Consider the following 18,097-nt stretch of genomic DNA (forward strand, 5'->3'; position numbering starts at 1 on the left):
AAATCAAAATGTTAAATGTTAAATCTAAATGTTGAATGCTAAATCCAGATGTTAAATCTAACTCTAAATGTTAAATGTTTAATCTAAATGTTAAATCTAAATGTTAAATGTTAAATCTAAATGTTGAATGCTAAATCTAAATGTTAAATCTAAATCTAAATATTTAATCTAACTGTTAAATCTAAATGTTAAATGCTAAATCTAAATGTTAAATCTAAATCTAAATGTTAAATATAAATTTTAAATCTAAATCTAAATGTTATATCTAAATCTAAATGTTAAATATAAATGTTAAATTTAAATATAAATATAAATATAAATGTTATATACAAATATTACATATAAATCTTAATGTTACATTTTAAATGCAAATGTTAATTATAAATCTAAATGTTAAATGTTAAATCTAAATGTTAAATCTAAATATACATTTTTAATCTAAATGTTAAAAGTTAAATCTAAATGTTACATATAAATGTTACATATAAATCTATATGTTTAATACAAATCTAAATTTTGAATCTAAATGTTATATATAATTCTAAATGTTAAATCTAAATCTAAATGTTAAATTTTAAATCTAAATGTTAAATATAATTCTAATTGTTAAATGTTGCTCAATGATCCTAAATATTTAACTAAAATACAAATTCACATACATAAATAAAATACATAAAATAAAAGCTTCATAAAGGATACAGACTTAGCAATAGCAACTAGCTTGTCCGTACCATAGACTGGGTCAGTGTTGTATTTTTTTAAAATAATTGATATTTTATAGGCTCTTGTTTACTTTATACTCTTTTTTACTGTCTACTTTGCTGCTGTGACACTTAAATTTCCCCGTTATGGGACGAATAAAGGACTATCTTATCTTATCTTATCTTATCTTATCTTATCTTATTGTCTCTGAGCGTTGTGAAACCCCTTTGTGGCCTCCAAAGCTGCCTATCCAGCATTTTTACGGCGGGCAGTCCGGCTATAACCCGGGACATTTTGGAGCTAAAGGTGGAGAAATGTAGCTGTTATTTTTTGTGTGCACAACTTTACAAATGGCAACCCATAAACATGAGCATCACCAGAGAACCAATATAGAGAAACAACTATCACATTATTTCAGCACAAGAAACAGAACCTCTGATGATTCTTCTCTCCTGTTAGAGATGAAAAGTTTGTGCTCCTCTGACTTAATGGAGAGATAACATGACATATTCTCTTGTTCTTTTAAAGTCTGGACAACTTTCATGAAAAGTATCATGTTGTGGTTTAAATGAGAAATGAACAGAGATAACCCAGAGGAGAGGATGAGATCTGCTGGCTCTTTGAGATGTCTCTTATTCACAGTCTAACATCACATGGACCAGTGTTTGAACTGTCTTCTTTCTACCAGGACAGGTTCCATCAAAGAAAACTCTTTATTCTCCCACTCATGATGTTTAGATGGTTCATTCTTCACAGTGGAAACAGTGTGACAGTCTGCAGGGTGACACGTGTGGGCGTGGCAGCAGACTGATGTGATGGTAAATAAAAGGCTTGAGCTCATTTTCACACACAATGATGAACAAAACAAGATCACACTGTTTCTGTTCACTTCAGTCTCACAGTATCTGTAACCTGAGGTCACGTGACTGTCTGCTGTGCGATCGATTACGTCTTCTTCACACGAGGAGTCTGTGAAAGGACGCCCTCTGCTGGAGGAGTCCACCTCTGCACGTGAAGACAGGATCAGACTGTGGATCCCGGAGAGTCTGACCAGGGGAGGAGAAAACAACACACAGACGCACACATCCACACACACCGATCTCTGTGTGTGTACGCTGCTTTACAGACACCAGCACGGTCTCCTTCTCCTCCTTCTCCTCCTCCTCTCCTTCCCTCCTCTCCTCCTCCTCCTCTCTCGGTATGCGCGCTCTGACGGTGTGAGGATGATCTCGGTGGTCTCCACGGTGGAGAGCGCTCCCAGAGGAGCGGGCAGCCCGCCGCCGAGCCTCCTGCAGCGGCTCCGCAGACTCATCACCAGGTATGATGATGATGATCAGAATGAGGATGATGATGATGATGATGATGATGATGATGATGATGATAGTGATGATGATGGATTACATTACATTTAGTGCACGCGGCTGCGGCGGCTCAGCTCTGCAGCTGCTTTGTTTGTCAACCTGTAACATGTTCACACCGTTGCACGAGGCGTGACGTGCAACAGATGTGTGTGTGTGTGTGTGTGTGTGTGTGTGTGTGTGTGTGTGTTGGAGCAGCATTCCTGCACGCGGCGTTTCTGTGCAGGTTGACAAGCTGAACAATGGCTGCTTGTCTGCGCGAGCCTCCATCATCTCTACCTGCATCACACGCGCACAGACGAACACATACACTCGCGCGCGCACACACACAAACACACCCTTCCGTGCCACATGCGCCTGTCAGCCACTCCTGTGCTCGACTGTCTGCATGAGCAAGAGAACATGAAACCAACAGATCTAACACTGTGTGTGCGTGTGTGCGTGTATGTGTGTGTGTGTGTGTGTGTGTGTGTGTGTGTTTATTATTTCAGTCACACACAGAGGGATGCTGCTGTAATAAAACCTTTATTAAACCATGCAGACATAACAGTCTCACCTGTGATGAAACATTACTATGACCAACATGCTGTGTAATGATCACCTGTTTGGTTACCATGGAGATGCATCATACTGATCTTTCTTTCCCCACCTGACTGCAGACAGGAGCCGGTCTCTCCCACAGACTGTGTGGGGGTACTGTGGACTCAAAGCCAGATGTGTCTTAAAGCTGTGCTCTGTCTGGTGTCCAGCAGGGGGCGCCTCCTCCTCTGGCAGATAGAAGTCTCTGAGTGAAGTGTCCCACTTCTCAGACAGTTTACTTACACAGTCAGTGAGATTATCTGATGGTCTCCTCCTCTATTCAAGTCTTCTTCTGTGGTTTTAAGGACTCATGTAGGGTCAAACAGAGCCTGAAGCAGGAGGATGGAGACAGGGGATACCTGGGATTAACACGCTGTGGTGACCTGAAACACGACCTCAATGATTCATCCATACTTGTGGTGATATGTGATGTTGTATTAACAGCTTGTACTGCCCCCATGTGGTGAAAGAATGAATGATGCCATGTTTGAATATGATTTTAGAGGGGGCATGACCATGTGATGGACAGCCTTTAGAAACACTCTCATCACACACTGACTCAAACCCTCAGGTTTACAGTATATCTCTGTCTGTGTGTTCCGTGTGGCGTTCAGGGACCTGCTGGTGACTCTGGCTATGGGTCAGATTCTGTCTCTGCTGATCTGTGCCATCGCTCTGACCAGCAAATACCTGGCTGATGACTTCCACGCCAACACGCCTGTGTTCCAGAGCTTCCTCAACTACATCCTGCTGTTCCTGGTCTACACCACCACCCTGGCTGTCAGGCAAGGTAACGTTCCCCTGCAGGCTTTGTCTCTGTGTTTCTGTGGTCTTCCTCAGACAGCATGCTGTGAAGTACTGAGTATTGGTGGTTTTGTTGATGATGTGGCAGCAGGGAGGAGGTCATTACACCAGACCGGGGAGCAGAGACGTTTATAAATGTGTGTTTAAAGGAGATTTTCTGAAGAGCATATGTTCTCTGTGTTTTGTTTATACACATTAAAACTGCTTCATCATTTTCTCATCTTCATCATGTTCCCTGCGTCTTCATCTCTGTCTGTAACCAGGTGAGGGGAACCTGCTGGCCATCCTGAAGCAGCGCTGGTGGAAATACATGATCCTGGGTCTGATAGACATCGAGGCCAACTACCTGGTCCTCAAAGCTTACCAGTACACCACACTGTCCAGTGTGCAGGTCAGTGTGTGAGTGTGAGTGTGTGTGTGTGTGTGTGTGTGTGTGTGTGTGTGTGTGTGTGTGTGTGTGTGTGTGTGTGTGTGTATATGTATAAAAAACTGTTTAGGTCTGAACAGCTAATTTCTCTTCCGGCACACACTGTACGGGGTGATTTTTTTTATAACTCTGTAATTTTGAAGATTTAAACGTACAAGTTTTGCCTAAAGAAGGATGTGGCTGACTTGATTGACAGGCTGGAACACTCTAGCTGTTAGCAAGGAGGCTAAAAGCCCGCCTCTTTACTTCACACTAGAAGTGAACAGAAGTTCGATGAGTTCAGCATTTACAATATGGCACCCGCCAGCAATCAACTTAAAAACAGAGCCTCAGGAACAGTTGGATGACGTCACTGATACTACGTCCATGATTTATGCAGTCTATGGAGTCAACACAACCCTCAATTCTGTGCTGGAGCTGACAGGCGGCTCTACCTAAGTTGTTACCCAAAACCAAACCAAACCCTCATTAAGTTTGTGCTCTGATTCTTTACTGTCGCAAAGTTCTCGAGGAGATCAGAGTTTTAGAACAGCAGCTGGGCCTCAGTTATTTATCGGTTCATGGCTCTTGTCCTTGATTGTACGTTGACTTAATCCCAAATAAGTAAACTCATCATCCTCTGTGTGTCTGTCCGTCTGTCCTCCCAGCTGTTGGACTGCTTTGTGATCCCGGTGGTCCTGCTGCTGTCATGGTTTTTCCTCTTGGTGAGGTATAAGGCGGTTCACTTCGTTGGGGCAGGACTGTGTCTGCTGGGAGTGGGCTGCATGGTGGGTGCTGACATCCTGCTGGGTCGACAGCAGGGCCTCGGTGAGTACCGACCACATGTTTCTCTGTGTGTGTGTCTCTCTGTCCCTCCTCATCTCCCCTGATCTTCCTCGTCCGAGCAGGAGAGCAGAAGCTGTTTGGAGATCTGCTGGTTCTTGGAGGAGCGACGCTGTACGGGATCTCAAACGTCTGCGAGGAGTTCATTGTGAAGAACATGAGCCGGGTTGAGTTCCTCGGCATGATGGGACTGTTTGGATCCTTCTTCAGTGGAATCCAGCTGTGAGTTTGCTCACAAGGAGCGGCGGGGCATTTAGATCCCTCATCTATATAAATGTAGTCACATAAAGAGAGTTTACTGAACATGTGTCTCTGCAGGGCCATCATGGAACACAAGGAGCTGCTGAAGGTGCCGTGGGACTGGCAGATAGGTGAGCATGCAGGTGCACAGATAAAACTACCAAGAGGTGAAACCCACAGTAAACACTGCTCTCTCTCACTCTCTCTCTGTGTGCAGGTCTCTTCTACGTGGGTTTCAGTGCCTTCATGTTCAGCCTGTACAGCTTCATGCCCGTGGTGATAAAGAGGACGAGTGCTGCGTCAGTTAACCTGTCTCTGCTCACAGCTGACCTGTACAGCCTCTTCTGTGGCCTCTTCCTCTTTCACTACAAGGTAACACCAAAACACCAGCTAACAGGTCCAAACATCCAGTGCAGCAAGCCCCTATCTGCAGGTGAATTATAGGTTGATTGTTCAGGTCCTGACATTTGGAAATAAATGCTGGTCTGGATAAGACTGAAGTAAGTCATGGTACTTCTGACAGGTACGCTCAATCAGTCTTTATTCATATGCCACCATTTCACCACAATCTCAAGATGAAACAGAGCAGGTCTAGACCGTACTCTGTGTTCTATTATTAACAAAGACCCAACATCAAGACAGGATAAGATCCAGTCCCATCTTCCAGACAGGACTCAGTCTGATCTCATCTTAATCCACCATGAGCAGAGCACTTTGCAGCATTTAGCAAGTTACAGTGGCAAGGACAAACTTCCTTTGACAGGCAGAAACCTCCAGCAGGACCAGACTCATGTTAGACACACATCTGCTGAGACCATGTTGGAGAGAGGGATAGAGGGAGATGAAGAGAGAGAGAGAGAGAGATGATAGCGGTGAGACGGATAGTAGTAGTTGTAGCAGCTGGAGTCTGGACCGTCCACAGCAGCAGAGATCCAGAGGAACCTACGAGACACGGGAGCTCAGGGACTCCAGAAAGGTCTATGGTTAGGAACTTTAATGGGACAGAGAGAGAGGAGAGAGAGGGAAAGACAAGATCCAAGTGTGTCAGTTCCCCCGGCAGTCTAAGCCTATAGCAGCATAACTAAGAGCTGGTCCAAGCCTGATCCTCTCTAACTCTAAGCTCTAACTATAAGCTTTATCAAAAAGGAAAGTTTGTACTCTTAAAAGTAGAGAGGGTGTCTGCCTCCTGGACCCTGACTGGTAAATGATTCCAAAGGAGAGGGGCCTGATAACTGAAGGCTCTACCTCCCATACTACCTTTAGAGACTTTAGGTACTTTAGGTAGCTGGCCTGCAAGTTGGGAGCGTAGTGTTCTAGAGAGGTAACAGGGCACTATGAGCTATTTAAGATACAAAGGTGTCTGACCATTAAGAGATGTGCTCTCTCTTACTCGTTCTAGTCAGTACTTGAGCTGCAGCGTTTTTGACCAACTGAAGAGACAGTTTATAATGCTTCCTACCAATCAGACCAGCTATGGTCCACAGGTCATTTTAGCTTTATGAGAGTTTACCTTTGCTTGATATCAAATGTCATAATGGCCAACATCAAATTAATGTCTAAAGTCATAGCCAAGTTCAACCTGTCCAAATTAGCATCGATCTTAGCTCATCCCTCGTTCAGCTGAACAAAAAGAAACAGGTCCAGGTTCCCTGATCTGAATTAATGAAACTCAGAGGGACTGACGAGGACTAAACCACCTGATATTTAATCACATCAGCATGAAGCAGCAGTAAACCCAGTCTGTGTCTCTGTGTTGCAGTTCTCCAGCCTCTACCTGCTGTCGTTCTTCGTCATCATCCTCGGCCTGCTCCTTTACTCCTCCTCCTCTACCTACGTGGCCCAGGACCCCCGAGTCTACAAGCAGTTCAGAAACACATCCAGCCAGCCGGCCCCTGATCAGTCCCCGCTCAGTCCTGGAGCCCCGGAGCCCTTGGTCACCTACACCAGCCTGGGCCCTGAGCCGGGGGATGAACTTCCTGTGCGGGTGGCCTGAGATGACCTGAGAGGCGGGACTTACTTAGAGACGTGCTGACTGTTCCCAGACCGGCTAATCAAGGCGGCTGGTTGGACTTCATTTCCTGCTCTGATGGAGGGGCGGAGTCTCCCCCTGCTCGAGTGAAGACTGATCCATGTACCTGAACACTGCCCGAGTAGAGGGTCATTAAAGTAAAGAGCAGAGAGATGTTGTGTTCACTGTGATAGAGACCGTCAGCGGACTGAAAATCATCCATCCATCTGTCATGTATGTCAACTGTCCTCTAAGGGGACTGGGGGCTGATCACAGCTTTCATTGGACCAGAGGTTTGGGTTACACCTGGACAGGTCGCCCATCATCGTACATGTAAATAGATATAACGATCGTTTTATGTAATATCCTACTTTCTTTTTTATATCTGCCGAACAATGTTTGTGCTGACGACCTGTATATGCTAGGTGCTGTTTATTTCATATCTTACAGTGTTTCTAAATCTTCAAACACAAACTTGAGTCCGATAAACCTGCTTCAGCCTGCAGCAGGGAAACAGGCTGCAACATAATCCTTAATGGATCAAAGTGTGTCCTTCAAAATATCTCATTTTTACCCCTGACAAGCTCAGATTGTTAATCTAAGTGTCTTACTTTATTACAGAGAAGATTGCACAGAGAGAGAGCTTTATTGCCCCTTTTCGACAGAGGCAGTTTCAGGGACGGTTGGGAGTGGTTGGGCGCTCAATTGAGAACCGTTTTTGTTGTCCTTTGACTGTTAGTGAACCAGCTCCCGGCTGGAAAAACCAGTTCCAGAGCGGCTCCAACTCTTTGCTGGTTTAGAACTTTGAACCGCTTACGTCAGGAGCGGGGTTGCCTTGATCAAAAACACAAACCAAACGTGTTTCCTCCATTGTCCTGCAGTGAAAAAATAAGAGAGACTAATGGATTCCAAGGCAAAGCAGTGGTCGGCAGAGGAGACAAGCCGCCTTTGTCCGCCATCTTTGTTGTTGTGGGGAAAAGTTTGTGATAGCACTGCTGGGAGAAGCGGTCACGTAAGTCTGACGTCATGATGTGCCTCTTCCACGGGCTCGAGCGGGCGGAAAAACAAACGGCTGCCGTGTTGGTTCGCGAGTTCAACCAACTCCGAACCAGCGCGAACACCAGCCTGGAAATACAACCAGGTTCGCGTTGGTCGAAAAGAGGTATGTGAGAAACAGGAAGAGTATTTTTTAACCAGAAACAGCTGTAGCATTGCTCTCTTCAACGCCACCAGACACAGGAGTATTTGATCTACCGCTGCCTCAATTGGTTAGTTTTAGGGATGGGCAAGGATTTTTTGAATATTTGTTCAGTTTGTAAAAATTGAAGAGCTACTGCGATTATTTTCTCATTTTAAAAGTACAATTTTTCATCATTTTTACCGGTGCCTGGTGGTATATCAACCAGACGGTGGCTATAAAGCGTCTTATCCAGAAGAAGAATGCTAACTGCATTAAATAGCAAAAGAAGAAGACAACATGAGCGACGGTCGCAACGATTCTCTCCGTTTCTGAATCTCTCACCACTACACACATGTCCAGAGACTGGCTGTAAAATTTGAACATACACGCCCGGCCACAGCACAGAAACACCGACAAAGATACAGACACTGTCAGTGCCCGCTACTAGCAGCACCTCGTCCTGCTCAAGTGGCAACCTCCAGCCGTGAGAGTTGAAGCCATTGCGGAAGTGTTATAAACTTGAGGCTGGCTCTGGAAGTATGGGAAACCACATACACACCCATTCAAAGAAGACGATCTTTACAGCAGAAATAAACATGTTTACAGCCTGGTTCAAAAGACGAGTGTAGTCTGGATAGATCATTTCTTGATCGGCACACACTGTACAGGGGTTGAATTTTTTCATAACGCAGCAATTTCGAAGATATTAAGATTTCAAGTTTTCCATTATGAGAGGCACAGCTGACTTGATTGACAGGCGGGAACACTGTAGCTGTTGGCGAGGAGGCTCAAACCCCGCCTCTTTACGTCACACTCGCTCAACAGTAGTTATGTTGAGTTCAACATTTCCAATATGGCCACCGCCGATTGGCTTCAAAACAGCACTTCAGAAACAGATGGGTGATGTCACAGATACTACATCCATTATTTATACAGTCTATGGTCCTGCTTCTGGTTAATGTGACTGCCACACGAACGGGCTGTTAATTATTCAAATAATCGTCAAACGATGCCAATGTTCCCGAGTTAGTTTGTGTGTGTGTTTATGTCTGTTGGGTTAAGACATTAACACACACAAGAATAAACCAATCCAGGCATAGATAGAGTAGCAACTCTCGGTTCATGGAGGGGAAGTTAAAGTTGAAACTCCTGTTGAATTACAAGAAGGCAAACTTGCTCCAGAGGATGATGTTGCAGCCATGATGGCCTGTTTGACTGCAGCAGGGTGAAGACATGGACTTAAACACTTTCTGTACCTCTGACTCCTTTTAACCTAAAAACATGAAAAAAGAAGTTCCAGGTTTGAACGATAGAGGTGGTTCATCTTTACAGTTCCTATCCATCTTTGTATCTACGATAGTTTGTACATACTGCATCAGGGGCTGTATTTTTCACATAATGGCTGTTTTATAGTGTGGTGCCAATATATATATGTAACGATCATTTTTACACTGAAAAGAAAAGAAAAGAAAAGAATCAGTCTGTTTACGCCTGTGATCGTTCCAGACTGGTTTAAGATGCCTTCACATTGTTTCATCATGACTATAGAAGTTACCGAAAATAAAAGTATATGAACTAAAACCTGAAAATAAACAAAAATAGAGGCTAGTGTGGGAGTCAGGACAGGGTTTAGGCCAAGTATCATCTTTTCTTGCAGCAGCCAAAGCTCATTATAGTTTCATTACAGGAGGAAACACCTGAGCATTTATAAGGTCAAAGATTGATAGTTACACTCATAGCCTGATTTCTTCCTGTGTTTAACTCCTTGATTTAAAGAAACATCCAAGGTGTGCGTTGAAAACCAAATAAATCTGCTGTCAAATATTAGCCAAGAATGTTCAGTAAGGGATAATGTTTGGTTAGCAGGTGGTTATGGGAAATAGAATCCTGACAGGGTGAGACAAGACCCCACGTACTACTAACTTAAAATACAGACACATTGATTAAAGATGATTTTATTGATTTAAATGATTTATGTTTACAGTTTTTAAAAATAGTCCCAGTGATTCCTCATGAAACTGTCCCCATTCAGCTCTCCTTCTTCTCTTTGAACCCTGCTGCTATCATCACCACCGCTCATGGTTTAAGTTTCTTTGGAGAGATCACTAACCTAAAGTTTCTCTCTCATGCTCGGCTCCTTCATCATATTGATGGACAGGATCCAAGATGAAAATGTCCGTCCTCAAGGGGTTTGGACCAATCAGAATCAAGTATCTTACACAACCTGAAGATCTGTAAGAGAGCCGGGTAATAATGAATGTTGACAGTAACAAATCTTATTTTAAATATGGCGTTTTAACTTACAACTTACAACATAGATCATGGAAGGGATTCTATGTCATGCAACCACCTGATCACTATGCCTTATACCCGTGTGACCTCCTAACAACTAAATATAAGAACAGGATGACACTCAGTTTTGATTGAAGGATGATTGTATTGATTTTAAAGGGATTTGTTTGTCCCTCAGCTTTGGTCGACATGGTGTTCTTGTCAGCCTAGTTTTAGGTTGAATGAACATTAAACTTCAGATTCTACTTCACAATACAAAGTTTTGTTCTTAGTTTTGCTAATGTTTTTGCCACATTGTCAACCGGAAGAGGTGACATTATAGACTTTGTATAATTGCTGGACTCCTCTCTGCTGATTAATCTGATGTGATGTGTGCAATCTGGTTGTCCCTAGCATCGATCTTGCCTTTCAGAATGAATCCCTGTTGTGTTTGAGTACCGAACTATCAGAATCAAGTATTGAGCAGTCAGGTGTTGGTTAAAAAGCTGGGGGATTGAGTTGAATATTGTTGCTCTTATGATAACAGTAGGGGTGTAACGATTCATCTTCTACATCAATGTATCAATTTACATTCCTTTGATCCGACTACATCGATCTGTGCTCGGCAAGTTGGCGTTCCGGACGACATTTATCAATCTAACATCGTTTTAAAAGGTAATACATTGATTGTATCCATACTAGGAAATAACACATTGGATTTAAGCACCCTATCGCTCCATGGTCATCAAACTTCTCTGTTCTTGTGTGATACAAACTTTATATGGATCCACAGTAGCCTCAGATACGTAGCTGTGAGAGTCCATCAGTTCTCAGAGGCTAAGTAGAGCTATCTTTGTCCTGGTTTATATGGTGAAAGGTAGCATTCATGTTTGTGGAATAAAGACGATCAGAGGCTTGATCAATGATGTAAATCAGAAATAAAGGAACCCGTCTATTGTCTGAACGCTCTTGTTGCACAAAGATTTTCACCAACATTCACAGCATCAATGTTTCATGATATTTTTCAGTTATGTTAATGAGTTCTGCAGCTGCTTCGCTTGAAGCTCGTGCAGATCAAACAGAATAAACAAACAGATCCCTGGATTCGCAGCTTACTGCGCTGCACTGCTGCTCACTCACAGAAACATTTAGAGTGTTTTAATGTTGGTCTAATAATTCATGTAATTCTGTCAACTCGATCCCCTCCCCACAGTCCTGGTCAAATCCTGCTTCCCCCTCTGCTCCCCCTCACATCAGCCATTATCCACTCCTCACTGTCCACTGGAATTGTCCTCGCTCCATTCAAATCTGCAGCTGTTAGTCCCACCCTGAAAAATCCTGGTTCAGACCCCAATGACTTCAATAACCTCCACCCCATTTCTCACCTTCCTTTCATTTCCCAAATTCTCGAAAAAACTGTTGCTTCTCAACTCCACTCCCATCTCACCAGCAACAACCTCTACGAACAATTCCAGTCCGGTTTTACGTCCCTGCCACAACACAGAAACAGCCCTCATCAAGATCACTAACGACCTCCTCATGGCAGTGGACACCAGTTTGATCTCCGTCCTCATCCTCCTCGATCTGAGTGTGGCCTTCGACACCATTTCTCACCCCATCTTCCTCAATAGACTCTCCTCCATAGGCATCACTAACACCCCCCTGCACTGGTTTCACTCCTACCTCACAGGCCGCACTCAGTTCATCCAACTCAAATCCTTCACTTCTCAACCCTCCCCTGTCACTTCAGGTGTGCCCCCAGGGCTCTGTCCTGGGGCCCCTCCTCTTCATCATCTACCTTCTCCCACTCTGCAATATCTTCTGCAAATTTGGCATCCACTTCCACTGCTTCACGGAAGACACCCAGCTCTACCTATCCAGTAAACCCGACTCCACTTGTTGGAGCCATGAAGGGACTTCAAGTGTTTATATTATGTTATTTTGATGTTTAGGGTAGGATATTGTTTGTATACTTTTTGTGGTGTTATTTATGGTGATTGTTTACAATATAGTTTATTGTGGGATTAGTTAATTAGGTTATTTACGGGTCATGTGTTAGGGGCGGGGATACCAAGTTAATTTAGGCCACCTGTGTCCCATTGTTTGAGAGGTAGAGAGAGGGGGTGAGCTGGGTCTCGGTACTTTTTGTTGACCGCTTGCTTTGCGCTTGCTTTACGCTTGTTTTTCGCTTAATGAACGCTTATTTATCACTTACTTTTCCTATTTTTGTTTGTGCACTTTATCATGAGTTTATCATCCTTTTTTGATAATAAAAGGTTAAACTTATTTTTGTGCATTAGTGTTTTTTGCTTTAGCGCGTCTGGCAATAACTGGGCCCAGCGTCAGCCTCTCAGCGGCTTTTGGCTCCTAGTAGTCGCTACACCACTCTCCCACCCTCCTCCCTCACCCTCTGCCTCTCTGAGATCAAGTCCTGGTTCACCTCCAACTTCCTTCAACGTAAGAGCAATAAAACAGAACTCCTCCTCATTGGTACTAAATCCACCCTATCCAAAGCAGACAGTTTCCCCCTCACCATAGACAGTTCAACAGTGTCCCCCTCCCCTCAGGTAAAGAGTCTGGGTGTCATCCTCGACAGCTCACTTTCTTTTCACTCTCACATCAACAACATAACCAGGTCTGCATATTTCTATCTCCGCAACATCAATCGTCTCTGCCCCTCTCTCACACCACTGCTAACCTGGTCCACAATCTCGTCACCTCCCGTATTGATTACTGTAACTCAGTCCTCTTCGGTGTCCCTCACAAATCCCTCCACAAACTTCAGCTGGTCCAAAACTCTGCAGCCCGCATCATTACCAGAAACCCCTCCTTTCACCACATCAACCCCGTCCTTCAGCAGCTCCACTGGCTCCTGGTCAAACTCAGAATCAACTTCAAAATCCTCCTGTACACATTTAAGGCCATCCACAACCTAACCCCCCTGTATCTGTCTGATCTCCCCCACATTGTCACCTCCTCTCGCTCCCTCAGGTCTTCCTCCTCCCTCCACCTCTCTGTGCCCTCTGCCCGTCTCAGCACCATGGGGAGCAGAGCTTTCAGTCGTTCTGCTCCCCAACTCTGGAACTCACTCCCACCAGACATCCGAAACTCTGACTCACTACCCCTGTTCAAATCTAGACTCAAAACTCCTTGGTGCCCTCTTCACACCATCTATGTCCCTGGCACACTTTTTCAGGTTGTCTTCGGTTCCCTTCACCAAGCATTGGGCTGTTAAAATACCCATGCCACTTGTTTGCAAGTACTTGGAGAGTGGGGAGGTCTGCTCAAAGATCCTGAGAAACACCTGAGCAGTCAGTATGGTTTCATACCTCAGGAGTGCTTCCAGGTACCCTCTGGCCTTGACTCTGGCAGCAGGTTTCATGGTCTCATCCTCCACCATTTTCATAATGGTGATGACCACATCTATGTAGAGTGCATGCTCAGGCTTTCCAAAGCATCCAAACACTTTCGTCAAGGCATGGTCCTTGGCCCACTAGTGAGTTTCTCCAATTAAACCAAGCCGGCCTGTGCCGCTTGTCCCCACAGGTTTCCTCCCATACCTGCATGCGTTTGTAGGATTCCCAATGAACGTGGCAAGGTCATTCAGCAAAGAAAAAGGGATGCACTTGCTACTACAACCCCAGTTGTGTCTGCCAGGAGCAGATTCAGCACGTGAGTAACACAAAGTGTGAACTTGGCCAGGAGCCTCTCCTGAGAGCAATGCAGAGAAGCCATTGTACTGTCCCTGCATGTTCGCAGCTCCGTCTGTTGAGTTCCCTACACAGTTCTTGATGTTGATAGCCACCTTTTCTAGGGTCTGCTTAAGTAGCTCCACAAAATGCTGCCCCGTTGCTGACTCACAGCTAATGACACTGATGAGTCTCTCATGAACAACGTCAGTGACATAGCGCAGGACGACAGCGCACTGGTCTTTGGATGTTAAGTCTTGCGTGGTATCTATTTGCACTGAAAACATCCCTGCCTCTTGAACTTCAGCAGCAATTGCATCTTGAATTAACACCCTGATGACATCAGTTACCTTGTTGACTGTTGTCTTGGACAACAAAGTAATGAGGGACCCTCTTCCTGCACCTTTCCTTTCATGCTGCCTCTTGCTCTTCTCGTTGCTGTCCTTTACATGCTCTTGGAGGCAGACATCATACTGGCTGAGCAACAATATCATTTCTAGGAATGTGCCATGGTCTAAGGTTGGGTCATCAAGGCTATATGCAGCTTCCTTTACATCTCCCCTGTAGCTAAGACCACGCTTTCCAATGACTTTCAGTATGTCAATACCATGTTCCATTACCTGCCTCTTCTTTCTAACCTGCACTCTGAGACTTGTATTTCACTCAGGATGCTACCAATGTCTGCTTTTTTAGCTTTGAGGAAATAGGCTTCTGCACTCTCTCTATGGGCCTTGCTTTGCTCCTCTATTCTCTGGTGGACATGTTTCCATGCCTGCATGCCTCCTCTGGTTAATGGACTGTCACTCTCAGACTTCCCAAATGCAAGACACACTGAGTAGAATAGGGAGTGGTTTGCATCATTGTAGGACAGCCATTTTCTGTTTGTGCCATCTTTTGAGTGGAACACTTTGGGAATGGGCTTTAGAGGGGTTTGTTGTGGGTGGTAGTTGAAAAATTATTTAAAATCTTTAGATAGTGGGCGGGAAAAATAATCAAATGGCTGTTCTCCTCTTTCACTTTCCCCTGTCTTCACTGGGCTGGTTTCTAGACCTGTCATCTCTCTTTAAAAAAGGCTCCTGCCTAACAAGCACTGCACTTGCACTGCTACTCTCTCATCTATTAGAAATGAGTCATATAATGTAAGTTTAATTGAATAGTAGGCTATATATTTATTGTAAACCAAAATGGACACATCATGTAACTGACACACCTGCAGACTGCTCTACTATGGGACTAGCCATGCCACTCTCTCCACCTTCAAAAAGCAAAAAAGCAAAAGCACAACATATTTTTCAAATACTTAACCACTCTCTCCATCTATTTAAAGAACAAAGCAATACCCTATAGTTTACTGATATACACTACCCACCAATAGTTTTGAGTACACCGGTTTAAAACCATTTTTCATGACTAAAATGACCATAAATTGTACACGGTCTCCTAACATACATGTGAAATAAATGTAGGCCTATTGTACCTGCAGACTGCTCTGAACTAGTGGGCATCTCTTTTTCATTCACCGTGGCAGTAGTACTACTCTCTCCACCTTCAAAAAGAGTAAAAAAGTGTAATGGATAACACATTATATTTCAATTATAATACAGTTAACCTCTCTCTTTACCTTTTCAAAGAAGAGAGCAATGACCGGCTAGGTAGTGTAGCCTACTGTACCTCGCTGTTATATGTTCATTGTTTTGACAATAAAATTATTTGCTCACTGACTGAAACTTTCAACAAAATGCATTATTCATCAAATAATATTGATCACATTATAACTAGATACGCCATCAATGTTTTTGAGTAAAAAAGAAAGGGAACAACCACTTTCATTATAGTCCAGTAGCTACTTTGGCTATTGGACTGCTTCTGACAGGGGAAGATGATGATGTAACGTTAGCACTGACTTACCTGATGGTCCCATGCTGAACATCTCCTGCGAGGGCATTTCTCCGTTTATCTCTATCCCTCTCTGCCCCACCCTTCCTCTTCTTTCCACGACCATCCATCTCCAATCACTCGTTGTTAAGGTAGCGGTGAAATTCTGTCCGTCCAATTTCGCGCTGTTCGTTTCGAATTCACAACGGTACCCTAATGCTGCGTTCAAGTTCTCCTTGGACTGTCCCATTTTCCAGAGTAATAAGTCGTTCTCCCGACGTCTGTGTGTTTTGCTCATGTGCTATACACGTCGGAGAGAGGAAAACCCAACTACACTACCTGTGACATCACAGGTCGGCATGTACCAATTTTTTCACAGAGTTGCCGAGTTATTCTTCTGACGGGGTGTTCACGGGAAGTCATTTTTCCGATGATTTCGACATTACATGGTCGCACCATAAGAGTAGCCTAAAGCACGACATGGATTTCAAGAGAAGACAGTTTAATTCATGCAAGACAAGTGGAATGGATGTTTGAGGCGTGGGCTGACCGGGCTTTAAAATACAGAAGACTGGAGCAGCAGGAAGGAAAGAGACGACTTTTTTGTAATCTGATCTTGTTAATGCTACCTTATTTTTAACTTTTCTTTCCACTCTTACGTATTTTATTAATTTTACTGTGTTGATTTTCTTTTATTTTTAAGTCTTTTATTTATAATCCTGCCTTTTATAATTTTACCATTGCTGTTGTTTTCTGTCTCTGTTATTCTGTGAAGCACTTTGGGCTACATGTTTTTATGTATGAAAGGTGCTATATAAATAAAGTTGAGTTGAGTTGAGTTAATAATAAATCTGCGACCTGCGGCGGGGCCAGAACAGGCCAGGCCACCGGGAAAACTCCCGGGGCTCCCTATGGCCAGTCCGTCCCTGCTTAGTGGGCTCATGTGGCCTCCCTGGCTGTGTCACATCAACCTGTATTAAGTGGTGTGCTGTCCTGCCAGTCGGTGCAATATTTATTTGTGCTGTAGATGTAGAATAGGGGTTGTAGTTGCAACGGATATGCTTGGACTCAGGATTTCTTCTTATAGCTGTGATGGGGAAATAGACTGGTGATAATTTTAGGTGTGTAGGGAGACAGAGGGGGGCGTTACTCTGCTTGGACTGAGAATGAAGCACAGGTGAAGAGGAGGGACTTGCAGGTGGAGGTGATTGAGAGGTAAACAGTCAGTTACGTGTATGTGTTTGCACGGCATGCTGCATGTTAGAAGCCAGCACACCAGAACCCAGAAAGTTCTGGTGAAGACCGTCTCCTTTAAGAAAAGAAGCACGGTTCCAGAAAAGATGAAACTTGTCAATAAAACTCACGTTATGTGCTGAGCAGCCGTCGTAATGGGGCTTGATAAAAAGACGGACTTCCCAGAGTGCTTTAAGAGGTTAAAAAGGTGGCTAGAATCTGATCTTGTTTCCTCCGACCGAAGAAGCTTTGTGGGGTTGGTTCAGACGTGGACGATAATCCTGCTGACGGTGGGAGGAAGTGAAAGCAGCATGTCCTGGAGTTTTTCATAAATATCAGGGACTGTGGTGCCGAAAACAGAGCGTGTTGCATTGAGACACACAAAGCTTCACCAACATCTGAACTATACTGAATGCATGAACATTGAACTGTCTCACCTTGTATTTCCTTTTCAGGTTGGCCCATTTGTTGGACCCTTTGTTAATGGTGACTCGGCCCTCCAGGTTTAGAAGTTGAATTATTTCACTGTGGGCCAAAAATATTAGGACAGTCTGTTTCATCCTTTGTCACCCAAAATATGAGTTTAATGTCAGTCACAGGGGATTTCTGACTGAATATGCCAGATTATACTACAACACACAAAGATCACTATATCCTGTTTTATACCACGCTGCTGACATGTGACAAGGGGGCATGTCTATCAGTGACAAGTCCTCTCTGAAGACTGTTCTCGTGTCTCCTCTCTCATTGCTCCTCCGTCTTCTGAGCAGCATTAGGTCAAGTCAAGTCAAGTCAAGCTTTATTTATAAAGCACATTTAAAAACAACCTCAGTTGACCAAAGTGCTGTACAGTTATTAAAATACAATACAATCTTACACAAATATAATAATAAATAAAAACAATTAAAG

General features: G+C 43.9%; 1 protein-coding gene across 4 annotated transcripts; it reads left to right on the plus strand.

Moving 5' to 3' along the window:
• Positions 1–1,364: 1,364 nt before the first annotated feature.
• Positions 1,365–7,469, plus strand: slc35f1 (solute carrier family 35 member F1). Of its 4 annotated transcripts, XM_034699538.1 has the most exons (9): positions 1,365–1,520; positions 1,597–2,020; positions 3,254–3,429; positions 3,707–3,834; positions 4,518–4,677; positions 4,758–4,914; positions 5,011–5,063; positions 5,150–5,304; positions 6,692–7,469. In XM_034699538.1, exons 2-9 carry the CDS (start codon positions 1,926–1,928, stop codon positions 6,923–6,925), a joined length of 1,158 nt encoding a protein of 385 aa, XP_034555429.1. In that variant the 5' UTR covers positions 1,365–1,520; positions 1,597–1,925; the 3' UTR covers positions 6,926–7,469. The 4 variants fall into 4 exon arrangements, with proteins under 4 accessions (XP_034555429.1, XP_034555430.1, XP_034555431.1 ...); XM_034699539.1 differs by lacking the exon at positions 1,365–1,520 and having other exon boundaries at positions 1,592–2,020; XM_034699540.1 differs by lacking the exons at positions 1,365–1,520; positions 1,597–2,020 and adding an exon at positions 2,627–3,058.
• The last annotated feature ends 10,628 nt before the right edge of the window (positions 7,470–18,097 follow it).

This window comes from Notolabrus celidotus, chromosome 13 (assembly GCF_009762535.1).
Source record: "Notolabrus celidotus isolate fNotCel1 chromosome 13, fNotCel1.pri, whole genome shotgun sequence".
NCBI classification, from domain to species: Eukaryota; Metazoa; Chordata; class Actinopteri; order Labriformes; family Labridae; genus Notolabrus; species Notolabrus celidotus.

Bases quoted from the DNA above. Each gene is read 5' to 3' on its own strand.
- slc35f1 (XM_034699538.1), top strand. From the start codon at position 1,926: ATGATCTCGGTGGTCTCCACGGTGGAGAGCGCTCCCAGAGGAGCGGGC. The intron at 3,835-4,517 runs GTCAGTGTGTGA...CTGTCCTCCCAG, and splicing joins CCACACTGTCCAGTGTGCAG to CTGTTGGACTGCTTTGTGAT. The intron at 5,064-5,149 runs GTGAGCATGCAG...CTCTGTGTGCAG, and splicing joins GCCGTGGGACTGGCAGATAG to GTCTCTTCTACGTGGGTTTC.